This window comes from Bacillus rossius, chromosome 1 (genome assembly GCF_032445375.1).
Source record: "Bacillus rossius redtenbacheri isolate Brsri chromosome 1, Brsri_v3, whole genome shotgun sequence".
NCBI classification, from domain to species: Eukaryota; Metazoa; Arthropoda; class Insecta; order Phasmatodea; family Bacillidae; genus Bacillus; species Bacillus rossius.
This window is the reverse complement of record NC_086330.1, coordinates 70,705,406-70,719,891: the sequence shown is the minus strand read 5'-3', so window position 1 is coordinate 70,719,891 and position 14,486 is coordinate 70,705,406. Positions and strand designations below refer to the sequence as shown.

Sequence of the window (14,486 nt, the reverse complement as noted above, 5' to 3'; positions counted from 1 at the left end):
ATTTACATACACACATGCACACACACACAAACACACGCACACACACGCAAACACACAAACAAATATATGTACATACACACACCTATCCACAGACAAGTATACAATCATGTATTGTTTTGTGAAATAAGCTAGAAAAAATCAAGGTTAGTAGAGGGAGGTTCTACGTCCAAGGTTAGTAGAGGGAGGTTCTACGTCCAAGGTTAGTAGAGGGAGGTTGCCTCGGTCCCGTAAGCGCCGTGTAGCCAGCCGGCCGAGGGTGGGTGACGTCACTAGCAGTCCCGCAGCTGCCGGCCTGCCCGTTATCTGTCCGCCGCGTCCGGCCACAGCAGCAAGTGTCGCGTCTTCAAATAAACTCATAGATCAAACACCTTGTTAACACTATTACAACGACCCTTCCATAATTGTTCCATTATATTTATACTCGGTCTAATACTGATATGGCTGCCATTATTATAAATATTATTCCCTCCCTCCCTCCCCCCAAAATCGTAATAAAGTAATTAACACGCGAAAAACAAAGATTCCATTCATTTGATAAGCACAAAAATTATTATGTACATAAAAAACAATTTCACATCACTGATGATTGTGAGTACCTTGCAAGAAATACACAAAAAAGCAAGCATATGTGGAAACAATAAAATATCTCGGTACTCACCAAACATTGCAACCTTTGCATATTTGGTTTGCTCATTGATCGTCCGTAGTTTCCGATGTCGGATTATCTCTTTACTCTTGGAAAATAAAAAAATAAAAATTTTAAAAAAATTCATTCAGCATTAAGTTTTTGAGAGATTGCTTTAACACACTTGTAACTTAAAAAAAATGTTTAGTTGATATGCACCATATAAATAAAAATTCGGTCTTCTCGATCAAAAACTAGACCTAATAAAAAATTCAGAATGTCACTTTAGAAGTCAGCTATTTAATGCAGCATACAAATTCAGGTCTTAAATGCCTAAGTACTTCATGTAACAATTTTTTTGTATTTTTTAATTATTTTTCCTCCCGTCATCTGACATGGCCCCAGAAGTTCTCTTGGTAGATTTTGGGGATTCTTCTAAAAGACACTTCATCCTTATGAATGTTCTTTGAAGAACAAAGGCTCTGATAATTTTCTTTGGAGTATTATTTAAGGAAGGAGCAATCTTATCCACCAATTTCGTCACGACGCCTGGGCCTTTTAGAAGTTCTTTACCATCATAATTTTGGAATTCACACTCAAGCTGTTTTGCTTGATGTAACCATAGTTCAGATGGAATACACAATCCCCCATTAGACAGATGTTTGACACACAATGATGCAGATTGTCTTAGAGTATTCGCCTCATTACTACTTTCTAAGTAGGAGAACTCTGATTTGAGTTTTTTTGCCACCCAACCACAAAGGTATTCAAAAGCATTTTCTTCTAAATCAGTTGGAAATTTAAATTCCGTTTGTGTTGTAATAATATCATCCGCAGTATCGTTTCCTTCAGACTTGCCTTCTTCTTTAAGAAAATTTGTTTTTGATTTTTCAGTTTCACTTACTGAATCAAAAAGTCTGCTAAGTTTAAGCACTTTGCTTGCCACAAATTCCGTGTCATCTGAAGCAGCAGTCGTATTTGTGTTCGTCCGTAGCACACCTTGGTTTTTCCTAAAATTATCATCCTCAGGCGGTATAGTGCGTCTAAAGACATGGGATGATCGTTTAATCCTCCACGGATGCGAATCTGCCAAAAAAAATTTTCAATAATGTCTTCATTAAGACGATGGTCAATATGTAACTAATACCATGTGTCAGTTTTAGATCTCTGTAAAGAAGCTGTAATGATTTCGTAGACACAATGACACCTTTCTGGAAAAGTTGCATTTCCCGCAGCAATTACTTATTGTTTCAATCATTTTGTTTAAAATTTTGTCTTGAGCAGTTAATTCTTGGCCGTTTGCTTTTCGTGATGGTTCACCAATATTACGGGGTATATAACAGTTTATGGTGTCAAACCATTGGTCACACAGGAGAATAAAATCTGCAGTTGCTTGTGCAACATTCTTGTCCATTCCGGGCATTTTAGTTTTCAAAGCGATAGCAGTGGTTTGTGACAATAATTCACTTGCTTTCCTTACATTCTGCCGCTGCGTTTTTTCCACCGATATATGTGTCTTTGTTAGTTTGTGGCATATTTTGAGATCTGAGGATTCTTCTGCATTTATAAGGGCTTCGACTGGTCCTTTAATAATGTGTACGTTACCAGGTAAATTGAACCCTGTATCCCAAAAACCAATTCCTGATGAGTTTCAAAAGATGTGGCGGATCAGCAAACACATAAATTTTCTCGGTTTCTGCACTAGAGTGGTTGAAAAATGTCTTGTCTGTACTAATTCTCATTTCCTTCCATAGGCCTACATTTCCTCCCCCAAGATCATTTACTATGGCTTTCACCACGTATCCTGCACCACGAAGCTTATCAATAATTGACAGAAGAATATCTTTCGTCATTTTTGTGTCAAAATTTATGTAAAGTGGCTGCTTCCATTTAGAAAACAAGCCTCGAGCCATTACAACTTGCATGTATGAAAAAGGTCCGACAACTTCTTCTTTTTTCACATCGTATTCCAGAGTTCTCTTTACTTTAACTTCGTCAAATTGCAGGACTGCTATGCGTTCTGTATTAATCAGTTTTGATCCGGCAACTTCAAGATACTGAAACATGTGCTGAAGTAGGCCCTCACACATTTCCAAAGATGATGCCCACCTCTGAAACGTGGATATACCTGGCAAAGGGAATTTTTTTTTTCTTTCAGAAAAAGATAGCAACATTTGCTTAGGTACCTTAATGTGAACGCCAAAGATATTTCTTCATTAGTCCACCTCACATGTTTCCTTATTCCAAGAAGCAACCCTATTTGATTTTTCGTAAACGACGACGACAGTACTTGGAAACATTTTTTTTGATTCTTTAGAATCTTTTACATTCTTTCTCTTCAGGTTTTATTTTCTTTCTTTAATTTTTTAATATTTTTGGCATCTGAGAGAAGTTTATTTTCTAAAACTAATATTTTATGTTTCAGAATTTCATTTTCTTTTTTTAGATTTTCTTCTTTATTTTCTACTTTATTTCTAGCACTGAGGCTACTAGATTCATTTACAATTATTTCTTGCGGTTCTTTTATCAGCTCTGTTGCAATTTTTTTGTTTTGTCTTGAATTGTACCGAGAATTATGTTCTACAGAATTTGTATCCTCCCGGTGAATATGATCCTTAGACAACAAATTTACAGATGGTACAGCAGATTTCTTCAAAACTTTCTTCGGCTCAGTTTTTAACAGTTTAGCCTGTAGATCTCTTTCATAGTCCTCGACCATAAAATGATCTGAACAAACATAATAAGTATCAGGATTGAATTTATCTTGTCGATTGCAGCGTTGCACCCATTGGCTTCTGAACACAATTTCTTTTGGAAATCTGTGGTATATGACGGTTTTTGTTTTTTCACGAAGATTTTTACAAACAGCTACAGCACACCCAGTCGCGGGCATTTTACCACACAGTAAACTAGTATTGAACCTGCATTAATGTTATAAAATATTCGTTCAAACGCGGAACACTGCACAAGTTGACGTTTATCAGGCTAGGAAATAAAACTCTAAACACACACGCGAGGTACACATAAAGTAGCTGAATTCGTCGTGCACATAAAGATGAAACTAGAAGTACGCATGTCATGAGATCGCCTCTATGACACTGTGTCCAGTTTTGTCGGAACGGAAAGATAAATTTGTGAAAGCGCGCGCGTCTTGACTGGGGGCCGGGACGGGAGCGAGGTCGAGGCGTTGTACTGCGCGTGACGTCACTTCGCTGCCTGCGCAGCCCGTCTGAGGCAACCTCCCCTTCTACTAACCTTGATAAAAAATAACATTTTTCAAGATAGCAGTTTCGAAAGCCATTTCCCTGCACATGTGCGAGAGCACTCGGAACCTGAAAAAGTAAATAATTATTGTAAGGTAACTGCTTTATCTACCGGCATTTAGTAAATGTTATTTGTATATTTGAATGAGTCTTAGAGCACATTTTATTTGCTTGCATTACCTACTGTGTATGATAAGGGGAAAAAATTTGTACCTAAGAAAATTATACTAAATTGTCGGACAAACCTTTAAAACATTTTCCAATGTATTATGTAGTTTGTTTAATAGTGACTTAAGTGTTTTAAACTGAACTTAGCTATGTTATGGAATTAGGTTTGTTGGCTATTTGGCAGTGAAGAGTTTGTTTCACCATGGCTTACTGCAGTGCTAGCCGGGAGTTAGTGTCCCTTCTCATGTGTTCACACACAAGTGATACACACTTCTTCTCGTAAGTCATGTAGCAGTGGTACTTTGAAGTAGGTATTGTTAGGTTCTTTATTACTATTCCCAAAGGAAATCACACACTCGTCTACACATCACAAAACCACCATCTTGGCCCGTCATACACTACCTTTTTCGTCCGCCCTTGCTGCCAACCGTTATACACTACAATCCCATCCTTCCTTATGAGCTTGAGATCAAATGATCTCCAAAATACATAGTACAGTTGTATATTACCCTACTATAAATACATATTACATGACAAGTTGCATTTCTCAACAATCACAAATAATGTTACAAATCTAACCTTACTGGAGGTTTCACTAATCGTGTTGACCGTCTGTCTGGTCTAGGTCTGCTTTCCCCTTGCACTGAAGTGGGGGATACAAAGCCTTTGAAGGGTGGACTATGGCTATCTTCTCTAAGTAGTCCTGAGGAAGACAGCTCTTTCGGTATTCCTTCCTTAGGCACCACCTTTGTGGCAACCCTCCCCCTCACTTCGTCATCAATTCCTTCCCCACTACCACGCTTTGATGTTGCCCAGTTTCCTAACTTAGGCCCCCATGCCAGTGTGTCACTAACCACATTGTTTGACACTACTGGATGTCTACAATCTGGTAACTGTGATTTCCGGATTTGATCCACATGCACTATCCTATTTCTTTGGTTACTTCCCCATAACACCAAATATGTCAATGAACTTAAGACTTTTACAATTCTACTTGGAACCCATTTCCATACTTTATCTCCTATTGTTTTCACCAGGACCTTTTCCCCTACTTCATATAAAGGAACACCATCCTTTATTGGTTGCCTTCGTTCACACTTTTTGGTTTTATTTTTATCAGGTTTTAACATGCTCAGCTTGGTTCTGGGTTTTGTTTTAAAGATCACTTCCGCCGGGGTCTGTCCCGTTACTGTACAAGGAGTATTTCGGTAAACAAACAAGAACTCTTCTAACCTATGGTGGATGTTTACATGCTTATTTTTGAGTGTTCCATCAATGACCTGTTTCTTCAATGCCTGTTTTAATGTTTGAACCCCCCGTTCTGCTAGTCCATTCGATTTGGGATGATACGGTGGGCTTTTCAACACCTGTATGCCATTTCCTTTACAAAAGGATATGAAGTCTTCAGAGTTAAAGGGAGGCCCATTGTCAGAGACAATAGCACCTGGAATTCCAAAAATGGCAAAACATGAACGTAACCTTTCAATGACCTTCCCCGCTGATGTAGTACTCATGACCCAGGCACTCACCCACTTAGAAAAGTGATCACATAGAATGAGTATTTTTTCTCCTCCTTGGTCCAAGAAATCCAAATGAATTCGCTCCCATACTGAATAAGTTTGAGGCCAGGTCATTGTTGGAATCTCCTTGCGCATATTCTGTGTACATTGGCAGGCTTCACAAGTCTGCACTCTATTTTGAATGTCCTGGTCAACACCAGGCCACCAAACCATACCACGTGCTAACAGTTTCATTCTCACAATTCCTGGATGTTGATCATGTAGCATTTCAATGACTTTCTCTTGTAGCTGTTTTGGTATAATTATTCTATTTCCCCACATAAGGCATCCTTGTTGTAACGACAGTTCATGCCTCCTCATGAAGAATGGCTTCAAGTTTGGATCTGATAACCTATCTGTCCATCCATGTTTTGTGAGTTCTATTACCTTTGCTACTCCTACATCCTGACGTTGAGCTTCACAAACATCATCTGTATTGAGGGGTAAATCAGGAATGTTTGTGAAAGCAAAAATGCAGTTATCTATGCTCCCCGGCAGGGGCAACCTAGATAAGGCGTCTGCATTAGCCATTAATGATCCTTGTCTGTACTCAAGTTTATAATTATAAGCTGCTAAGATAACTGCCCATCTCTGAAGCCGTGCATGTGCTAAGGTAGGAATGGCCTGATCATGGCCCAACAGTCTCTTTAAAGGTTGATGATCTGTCACCAGTACAAACTGATGACCATAAATGTACTTGTGGAAACGTTTTACCGCAAACATTATGGCTAACGCTTCCCTGTCGATTTGTGAATAGTTTTGTTCTGCCTTTGAAAGTGTGCTCGATGCAAAAAGCACAGGTTTGTCATTCCCCTCTATCCTATGGCTTAACACAGCACCAACTCCATATGGGGATGCATCACATGCCACCACAATTTGAGCTGTTGGGTTAAAGTGCATTAATACCTGATTGGATGTTAACATTTGCTTCGCTGCCTCAAAGGCTGTTTGGCACTCTGCATTCCAAATCCACTTGCTGCCACATTTAGTCAAGTCATACAGGGGTTTCATCTTACTGGACAGCATAGGTAAAAACTTATGGTAGAACTGCAGCAGACCCAGAAAGGATTTTAACTGTGTTACATTTAAAGGTCTGGCTGCTTGTGTAATGGCTTCAGTCTTTTCATCGGTAGGATGAACTCCATACTCATCTATCTTATGCCCTAAATATTCTACTGACTCACCATAGAAGCGGCATTTCGACAGGTTAACTCTAATATTATGATCATTTAACCGCTCTAGTACAGCAAATACTTTTTGCTTGCAATCATCTATTGATGTTCCCACAATCAAAACATCATCTATGTAACATACCACCCCAGGTAATCCTTGCAGCACTCTATCCATAACGGACTGAAATATGGCTGGAGCACTAGCTACGCCATAGGGTAAACTTGTCCACTGAAACAAGCCTAGGTGAGTATTCATTGTGAGGTAAGGCCTAGATTCCTCCCCCACTTCTAACTGCTGATACGCATTGCTCAAATCTAATACAGTGAAAATCTTACCCCCTGTTAACCCAGCAAAAATATCTTCCAATTTTGGTAGCGGGTAACAATCAACATTTAGGACTTTGTTTAAGGCCACCTTAAAATCTACACATACTCTTACACCCCCCTGTTTTTTTGGTACCACCACAATGGGACTAGCCCACTCACTATGTCTTACAGGAATAATTTTACCTACATTCTGCAAATCATGTAGCTGCTTTTCTACCTGCTCTTTAAGTGCGTAAGGCACATCATAAGCTTTGTGAAACACTGGTATTGCCTCCTCTTTGACATTCAGATGGGCCTTAAAATTACGTATGCATCCAGTAGTGTCTGCATTAAATACTCTAGGAAATCTTGTACTCATTTCACTTAGTCCCAGTGTCCCCACTTCAACACATGTGCTTGATACCTCATTGGGACCCTGACCACAACCAATCAATTTACCTACGTTACTTACTGCCTCCAAGTTATTTCTCCAATCAGGTAGAATAGCATCAAGCCATTCTCTTCCCAACAGAGGCAACATGTTTGCTCTCCCTCCTATTACCACGAGGGGCAGTTGATGCTCTCTCCCAGACTGCCCTCTTACATTTACACTGATTTGCCCCAACACTTTGACCTGGTTACCAGTGACTGACTTTAATTCTAAGGCACAATGTTTAAGTACTACCCGTGGAAAATGGTCCTTGTAAGCAGAAACTGGTATGACAGATACACAAGCTCCACTATCTATCTCCATTTTTATCCTTTGACCTTCTACGGAAACCACTGCAGTCAAGGGTTTATTTACACTATTGATATATACTGTTGTGTTCACGGAAGAGTTAACTTGATTAAGATGCAATGCATTAAGTTCCAGAAGCTCGTCACTAGACTCTGCCCCCAGTTCTTTCACCATACGAGAGCGACATACTCGAGCTGCGTGACCTTTCTTCCCACACGAGTAACAGGTCCACTGCCTTGCTGGACATGTCTCATGAGCATGCCTCCGTCCACATCGGAAGCAAGATGATGCTGCTCCGCTTGCCGCTGCTCCACTAGGGTGTTTGGATGTAGACCTGTATGTGGACTTGTAGTCATTATTTCTCTGCTGCCCGCCTCGCGAGTATGTTTCCTGGACTGTACCTTGTTGCTTATCTGTTACTTTGTTGACAGTTTCTGTTACGTCCATTGGCGAAGTTGGCAATGTTGGCTGGAACAACTTTGTCTGCTGTGCGGCCTGTTCCATGCTGCTGGCGATAATGCAAGCCTTGTCAAAGTCTAGGTTAGGTTCACAGATCAGACTACGTTGTATGATTTCGGACCGCAAGCCACATACCAAACGATCCCGTAATGCTTCTTGTAGAAATTTACCAAAGTTACATGATTTTGCCAGGTTTTTTAGTTCTATTATGTATTCAGATACCGATACATTGCTTTGCTGATCACATTTATGAAATCTGAACCTTTCGACTATGATGTTCTTGGCAGGCGAAAAATGTGTAGAAAGCACCTCCAACAATTCTTCAAATTTCTTTGATGTAGGATTGTCTGGTATCAGTATGCTTTTGAGGGTAGCGTACGTTTTGGCCCCCATAAGGGTAATAAATAGTGGCACCTTGGCATCTTCTTTGATTTCATTCACTACAAAAAACTGTTTTAGCCTTTCCACGTACGAATCAAAGTCCTCTGTCTGCGCATTATATTCCCCAATATGTCCCAGCAACCCCATGTTTACATTTTCATGTGCGGTACGTGAAAGTGAACAAAATGTGGCCCGCCTTACTCACAATACACCCCACTGTTGTTGTAATGCACTCCCATAAATTACCGCACATCGCCGATCCCATCCTCGTCGCCAATTGTTAGGTTCTTTATTACTATTCCCAAAGGAAATCACACACTCGTCTACACATCACAAAACCACCATCTTGGCCCGTCATACACTACCTTTTTCGTCCGCCCTTGCTGCCAACCGTTATACACTACAGGTATGAGTTGGAGGAAATAGTTGGCTGTGTGTAATCAAGATGGCGGCCATGTAATATTATACAATAACAGTGTTTCTATCTGGCAAATAGTATTATGAAGTTATGGAGATAATCATTGCGCGAGACCAAAAATGGTGGACGAATATACGCAGTCTTTATAGTACTCGAGTCAAGGTGATGAAGTCATCGGAGTGTTACGATAGTGTAACTCTTAAAGGGCAATGAAAAGTGCAACAATAAGGGGTGGAATGCTCAATGTCAGAGAGGAAAAGGTACTCATGATATTGCATTATAGAACACTTGTGTATTTGTGCACTCGTATACTTGTTTGCTGGCATACTTTTGCACTTGCATATTTTTGCATACTTTCATACTTTACACTTGTGTATATTTTATATTTGGCATGCTTGCTCATTCGCATACTTTTACACTTTCTTGTGCATTCTTGTGAATTCTTATACCTCTATCGGTAAACTTTAATTTCAAACGTGTGTTGTGCCCATGCATTCATGAGTTTTTTTTTTTTTTTTTTTGTGGGGTTAGTAAATAGGTACTTGTTTGTCATCTGTACTACCAATCAATTACTGTGGCATTTTTGTGGGTTAATGTTTTATATATTGTCACATTTACTGATTGGTAATCATAGATGTTTACCTATAAAAAGAATTTTTTTTTTCCAGCCAAGGAGTTTAAAGCTAATTTTTTGGGATTGAATAGTAAGAAGAAACATGAAAATTTGCCAACACTACCAATGGCAAGCATCCCTGATGTTGAGTTGCCTGTGGATTTTGACTGGAGACACTACAATGCTGTCACATCTGTGAAAAATCAGGTAACACTGAATTCTAAATACTTATCAATTTCAGCACTTTTGTCATAAGTTTTTTGATATTTGTGTTCCTAGAAATATATTTGATTGAATTACGTGAACATTTCAATGATCACCAAGTTCTCAACTCTACACTGCAAATCAAATATATCTGCTTACCATACCAAGTTTGTGCAAGGTTTCAATACTTGGTGGTTTGGGATTTGTCTAACTTATGTTTCTTTTGTCTCATTTAGTTTTTTAGAATAGGCTTTTTCTCACTGGAATAAGTTACTTTGGAAAGTATTCAAGAATTGAAAGTTTTATTAATTTGAAAGTTTTTAGTTTTTTTATTTTTTTATTTTATTTTATATTTAAAAGTCATTGAACCATTATAAAGCAACATTTAGCAAGATTTGTATGTGTTGAATTTGACTGCAGTGTAATTAAAAGACTGTATTTTGACTTATTGCAATGTAACCTCTGGTTTATGTGTAATGACAGCCTCATGCAAGTGTTGTGTATAAAGGACCATCAGTGCATTGACTCTACTATTATAACAGATTATGGTCCCAGTATACAAAATTATGTAGGCTATGTAGCATGCCATCACAATATTTTTGGCGGAACATTTTTTTCGTAGTGATAATGTCTGCAACAGGCATGGGCATTCAAGATGAAAATTTGAGTCATCTGTAAATGTTTGAGTGCAGTGCTTTTGTACTTATTAAAAAAAAAAACAGTGCAAGAAGTGGGATCCCAAAAATGAAAATATTAATTTTATGGTTTTCTGTGAGGATATGAAATTATTCAGTTTTTAAACCCCAAAACTCCCAAACGAATTCTTAAAGCTCTGGATGTGGTTTTCATTGAAGGGAAAATAAAAGGATATTGTGGGACAAAACAAGAACAAATGGACAGCATGGAGGTCGGGCTTCTAGAGAAAAGTTCAGAATTGTTTCCTTTTTTGTTTTTTTTTCTCGTAGATTCATAGAATTTACAAGATTTACTTGACCTTTTCCTTTTTTCTGTAAATATTTAAGTCTTTCTGTTTCTTCAGGTTTTTCTAAAGTTCTAGCACAACCTTTTTTTTTTTTTCCTTGACTTTCTATCGTATTCGTTTTTCTTTAATTCAGCTTCTGCTCCGTTAATTTTCTTATTTCTTGCCATTGTGTTCGTATAGCGCCCTGAAACAAGCCAAGCACCATAATACTTCTGCATTTATTAATAAATAATAGGTAATTACCTGCCATATAATTTGTATGAGGGAATGATGAAATGAAACATTATCGCACAAAAGTAGAAAGAAAAGTAACCTTACTTTTCCTTCCAATTCCACGATACTTTATTACTCCTACAAATTAATACAAACATATGATAAACTGTACATACGAGAGTTGTCTGAAAAGTTTCCGACCTCAACATGAAGATGGCAGCACTCGTCAACGAAAATTGGGGGTGTTTAGTCATGTTTTGGAATATACTGTCTGAAATTTCAGCCATTTTTTTTTTATTTAACATACCTGTACTGCTGTATCACGAGCCTCTTAGGTCTCGACCGTTGGAGTGAAACTTAGACTTACATTTTCTTTGCTTCGTTTCGTAACTACGTAGCCTCTCTCTGAGGGAATTTTCTCCTTGCCTACTTGTTCCCTCCAGAGAGAGGCATAGCCTTCCCCCAGAGTGAGACAAAATGTTATATCTTCAATTGTGAACTTGTTCCCTCACAAGAAACGCATAGCCTTTCCCTGAATTGAGCACCGACCTCTCTCAACCAAATACTTAAATCCCTGCGCGCCTAGCCTACCAGAACATTCCATTTTTAAACCAAATTTACAAACAACCAACCAGGAGAACTTAGCAAACTGTCCCCTCCACCCGAGCGTGCTGCCACATCGTGCGGATGGTTGCACCAGCACGACCCAGTAACATGCGGCTGAACAAACATACTACAAAAGAATTTGCCCAGTCTGCATGCCAGCAGCGCACTGCACCAATCCCGTCCCCCAGTTACTCAGTCACGCCACCTGTGCGGCGAGTGAACAGAGTAGCCAGCCCAGAGTCCCAATAGTGAAGTCCTAAAATTTGATTTCTTAACCCTGGTAAAATATTGATCAATGAGAATAGCAATAACTCTGATAACTCTAAAATTTTACTTGGCTAATTTATTTACTCAGAAGCCCATGTTACTACAAAATATCAATTTTTTTTTATCCCCAGTTCATTGTGTATTTGCAAGCACTCACATAATTTGATACAGTAATTCAGGAGCGTCATGGCCATTACTTGAAAATAAAGATACAAATGAAAAGGCTGGGGGAAGAATTATTTAGTATGTCTCTTGTTCTTTGATTTCTACCAAAAAGACTGTGTTTATAAATTCTTACTGGATTCTGAAATACCTTATTGTAGGAGGACAGTAAAGTTCAGGGAAATGATGAGGTAAAATCATTAAAAACCAGAAAAATATCAAAAAAGGAAATAACAATTATATTCGTTGTATCAATAAACTCAGAAATATCATTTTTAGTCTTATCTCTATTTTAACAGAAAAGCTGCTACCGTTCATAATTACCACTCCATGCTGTGTTGCAAGTGTTGATGTGTACAATTTTCACGATTTAGCTGTTTTTTTATACTTCATAGGATCTAGAAAAATTAATTCCTACAAACCTTACAAACTTTTTGCTTCACTGGTTTTGTCGATTACCGAGTTGTTAGATCTATATAGTAGGCCAAGACGCAACTGTGTGAATGTGGCAGGCCCTTTATCCTGTCTGTATAAACACATGGTTTTAATTTTACGTGTAATGCTTAATTTTCATTGATCTAAATGTTAATATGCCAAAAAAAAAAAACATGAAACTGTCTTTGTCTAGTAAATATTTCTCGGACATGAACACTTTTCATGTTCTAGGCCTACTTACATTTGATCTGCAACACAGTTTTCTGCATGGGGAGATTTAGTTTCCTGGGCAATGTGAAAGTAAAAGTACAGGGAATGGTATTATTCTTGAAAAATTTAATGCTGTAATCAACATTTCTGTAATCTACGGCGATGAAGTGTTAAAAGCACACACGCACGTGCGCTGAGAATTAGACTTGAGCAATCATTCCTGCAAACTTTAATTTTCATTATTTAAAATGTTCGGCCTTTTGGAAAGGTGTGAAATGCTATTCCAGGTGTATAACATGAACTCTTACAATGAGGGATGGAACAATATTGTACCATTATTTAAACACTAAGAACGGTTCCTTGAGGCCATATGCAGCATTCGGCAGTGACTGCTGTGTGTCCCACAATTCCTCCCCTCTCCTCGTGTGTCACGTGACACTGTCATCCATTACTTCTTTGGCATCCTTATTTCAAATGTGAACGTATTGCCGATGGAAATTTAATTGCCTTACTTAGTTTTTAAATGCTAGTCATGCTATTTTATTTTTTATTGTGTGTGGCAGGGTTCCTGTGGTTCTTGCTGGGCATTCTCAGTCACCGGAAATGTAGAAGGACAGTGGGCTATTCACAGAGGCAAGCTGCTGTCCCTGTCAGAGCAAGGTACGTAGACTGGAGTAGTGTGCGTACATCTGTCGCTACATGCTGCAAACAATAGGAAAAAGGAGAAAATAGTGAGGGTTGTACAAAGAAATACTCAAATTCTTTAACCCTGTCTTCCCTTTCCCAATTCACTATCTTTCAGATTCTCTGATTTAAGGAAGAGACATGGAAAACCAAATACACTGTATTGATTTCAGCAATTTATAGTTTTTGTCATTTTAAAACAAAATTTGGCTTGGTTAAAGTATAGAATATAATTTAGTAGAATGTCACTGCTACAAATAAGTTTCCTCAAAGATAAAGTAATTGGTGGTTAGTAGTCACTATTACAATTTTAATAATACTGTCAAGAAATGCTATGTTATAATCTTTAAAAATTTCTTACTTTTTGTTCTCTGTCTAAATGAAAGCAAATTTTTAATACTAAACAATCATAATTGTTATGGCAAATAAACTTAACTGTTGAAACCATTTTGCCATTTTTCTGATCCTATCTCACCCCCTTAATCTGCCACAGTCTGATAAAGCCAATATTCTATTACCTCTCCCTTTACTCTTTCTTTCCACTTTTCTTTCATTCTCTTTCCACTCTCCTTGTCATAAACAAAGCTATCAGTTGAAGTACGTACTAAAAAATGAATTTTTGTTGTCATTTTGTTTGATGTTTTTTATCATTGGCTACAGTTATAAAAATACACCTTCATCTGCCAGCCATATGTGTATAAATGTTAATTTTATCCTAATTATATGGCTCATTCCATACATTTCAGTACAAACTTTTCTCAGTAAATGAAATCCATTTAGTTTTAATATATGAAGAGAAAACATTTTTGAGCTAAGTGTTATTAATTTGTTGATTAATTTAAACATTTTGTTGAATTTTGATGCTATGTGATGTATTAACTTACATAAGTTGTATATAGTGTATTGAGTTTTTTTAGGTGTTTTTATTTTATTTTATAGTAATACACAAAATCTTTTCGCTGCTAGTTTAGTATTACCTTACTCAACGTACCATTTTATAGAAGTTATGTATGTGTATGT

The 14,486-nt window shown here is 37.9% G+C and overlaps 1 protein-coding gene across 2 annotated transcripts in view; it reads left to right on the top strand.

Moving 5' to 3' along the window:
- LOC134537443 (uncharacterized) overlaps window positions 1-14,486 on the top strand; it is a 159,347-nt gene that overhangs the window by 128,771 nt on the left and 16,090 nt on the right. For both annotated transcript variants that reach the window (XM_063377887.1, XM_063377895.1), the window contains exons 21-22: window positions 9,759-9,910; window positions 13,346-13,442. In XM_063377887.1, the coding sequence (XP_063233957.1) occupies window positions 9,759-9,910; window positions 13,346-13,442 (249 nt within the window). The remainder of the gene's footprint in view (window positions 1-9,758; window positions 9,911-13,345; window positions 13,443-14,486) is intronic.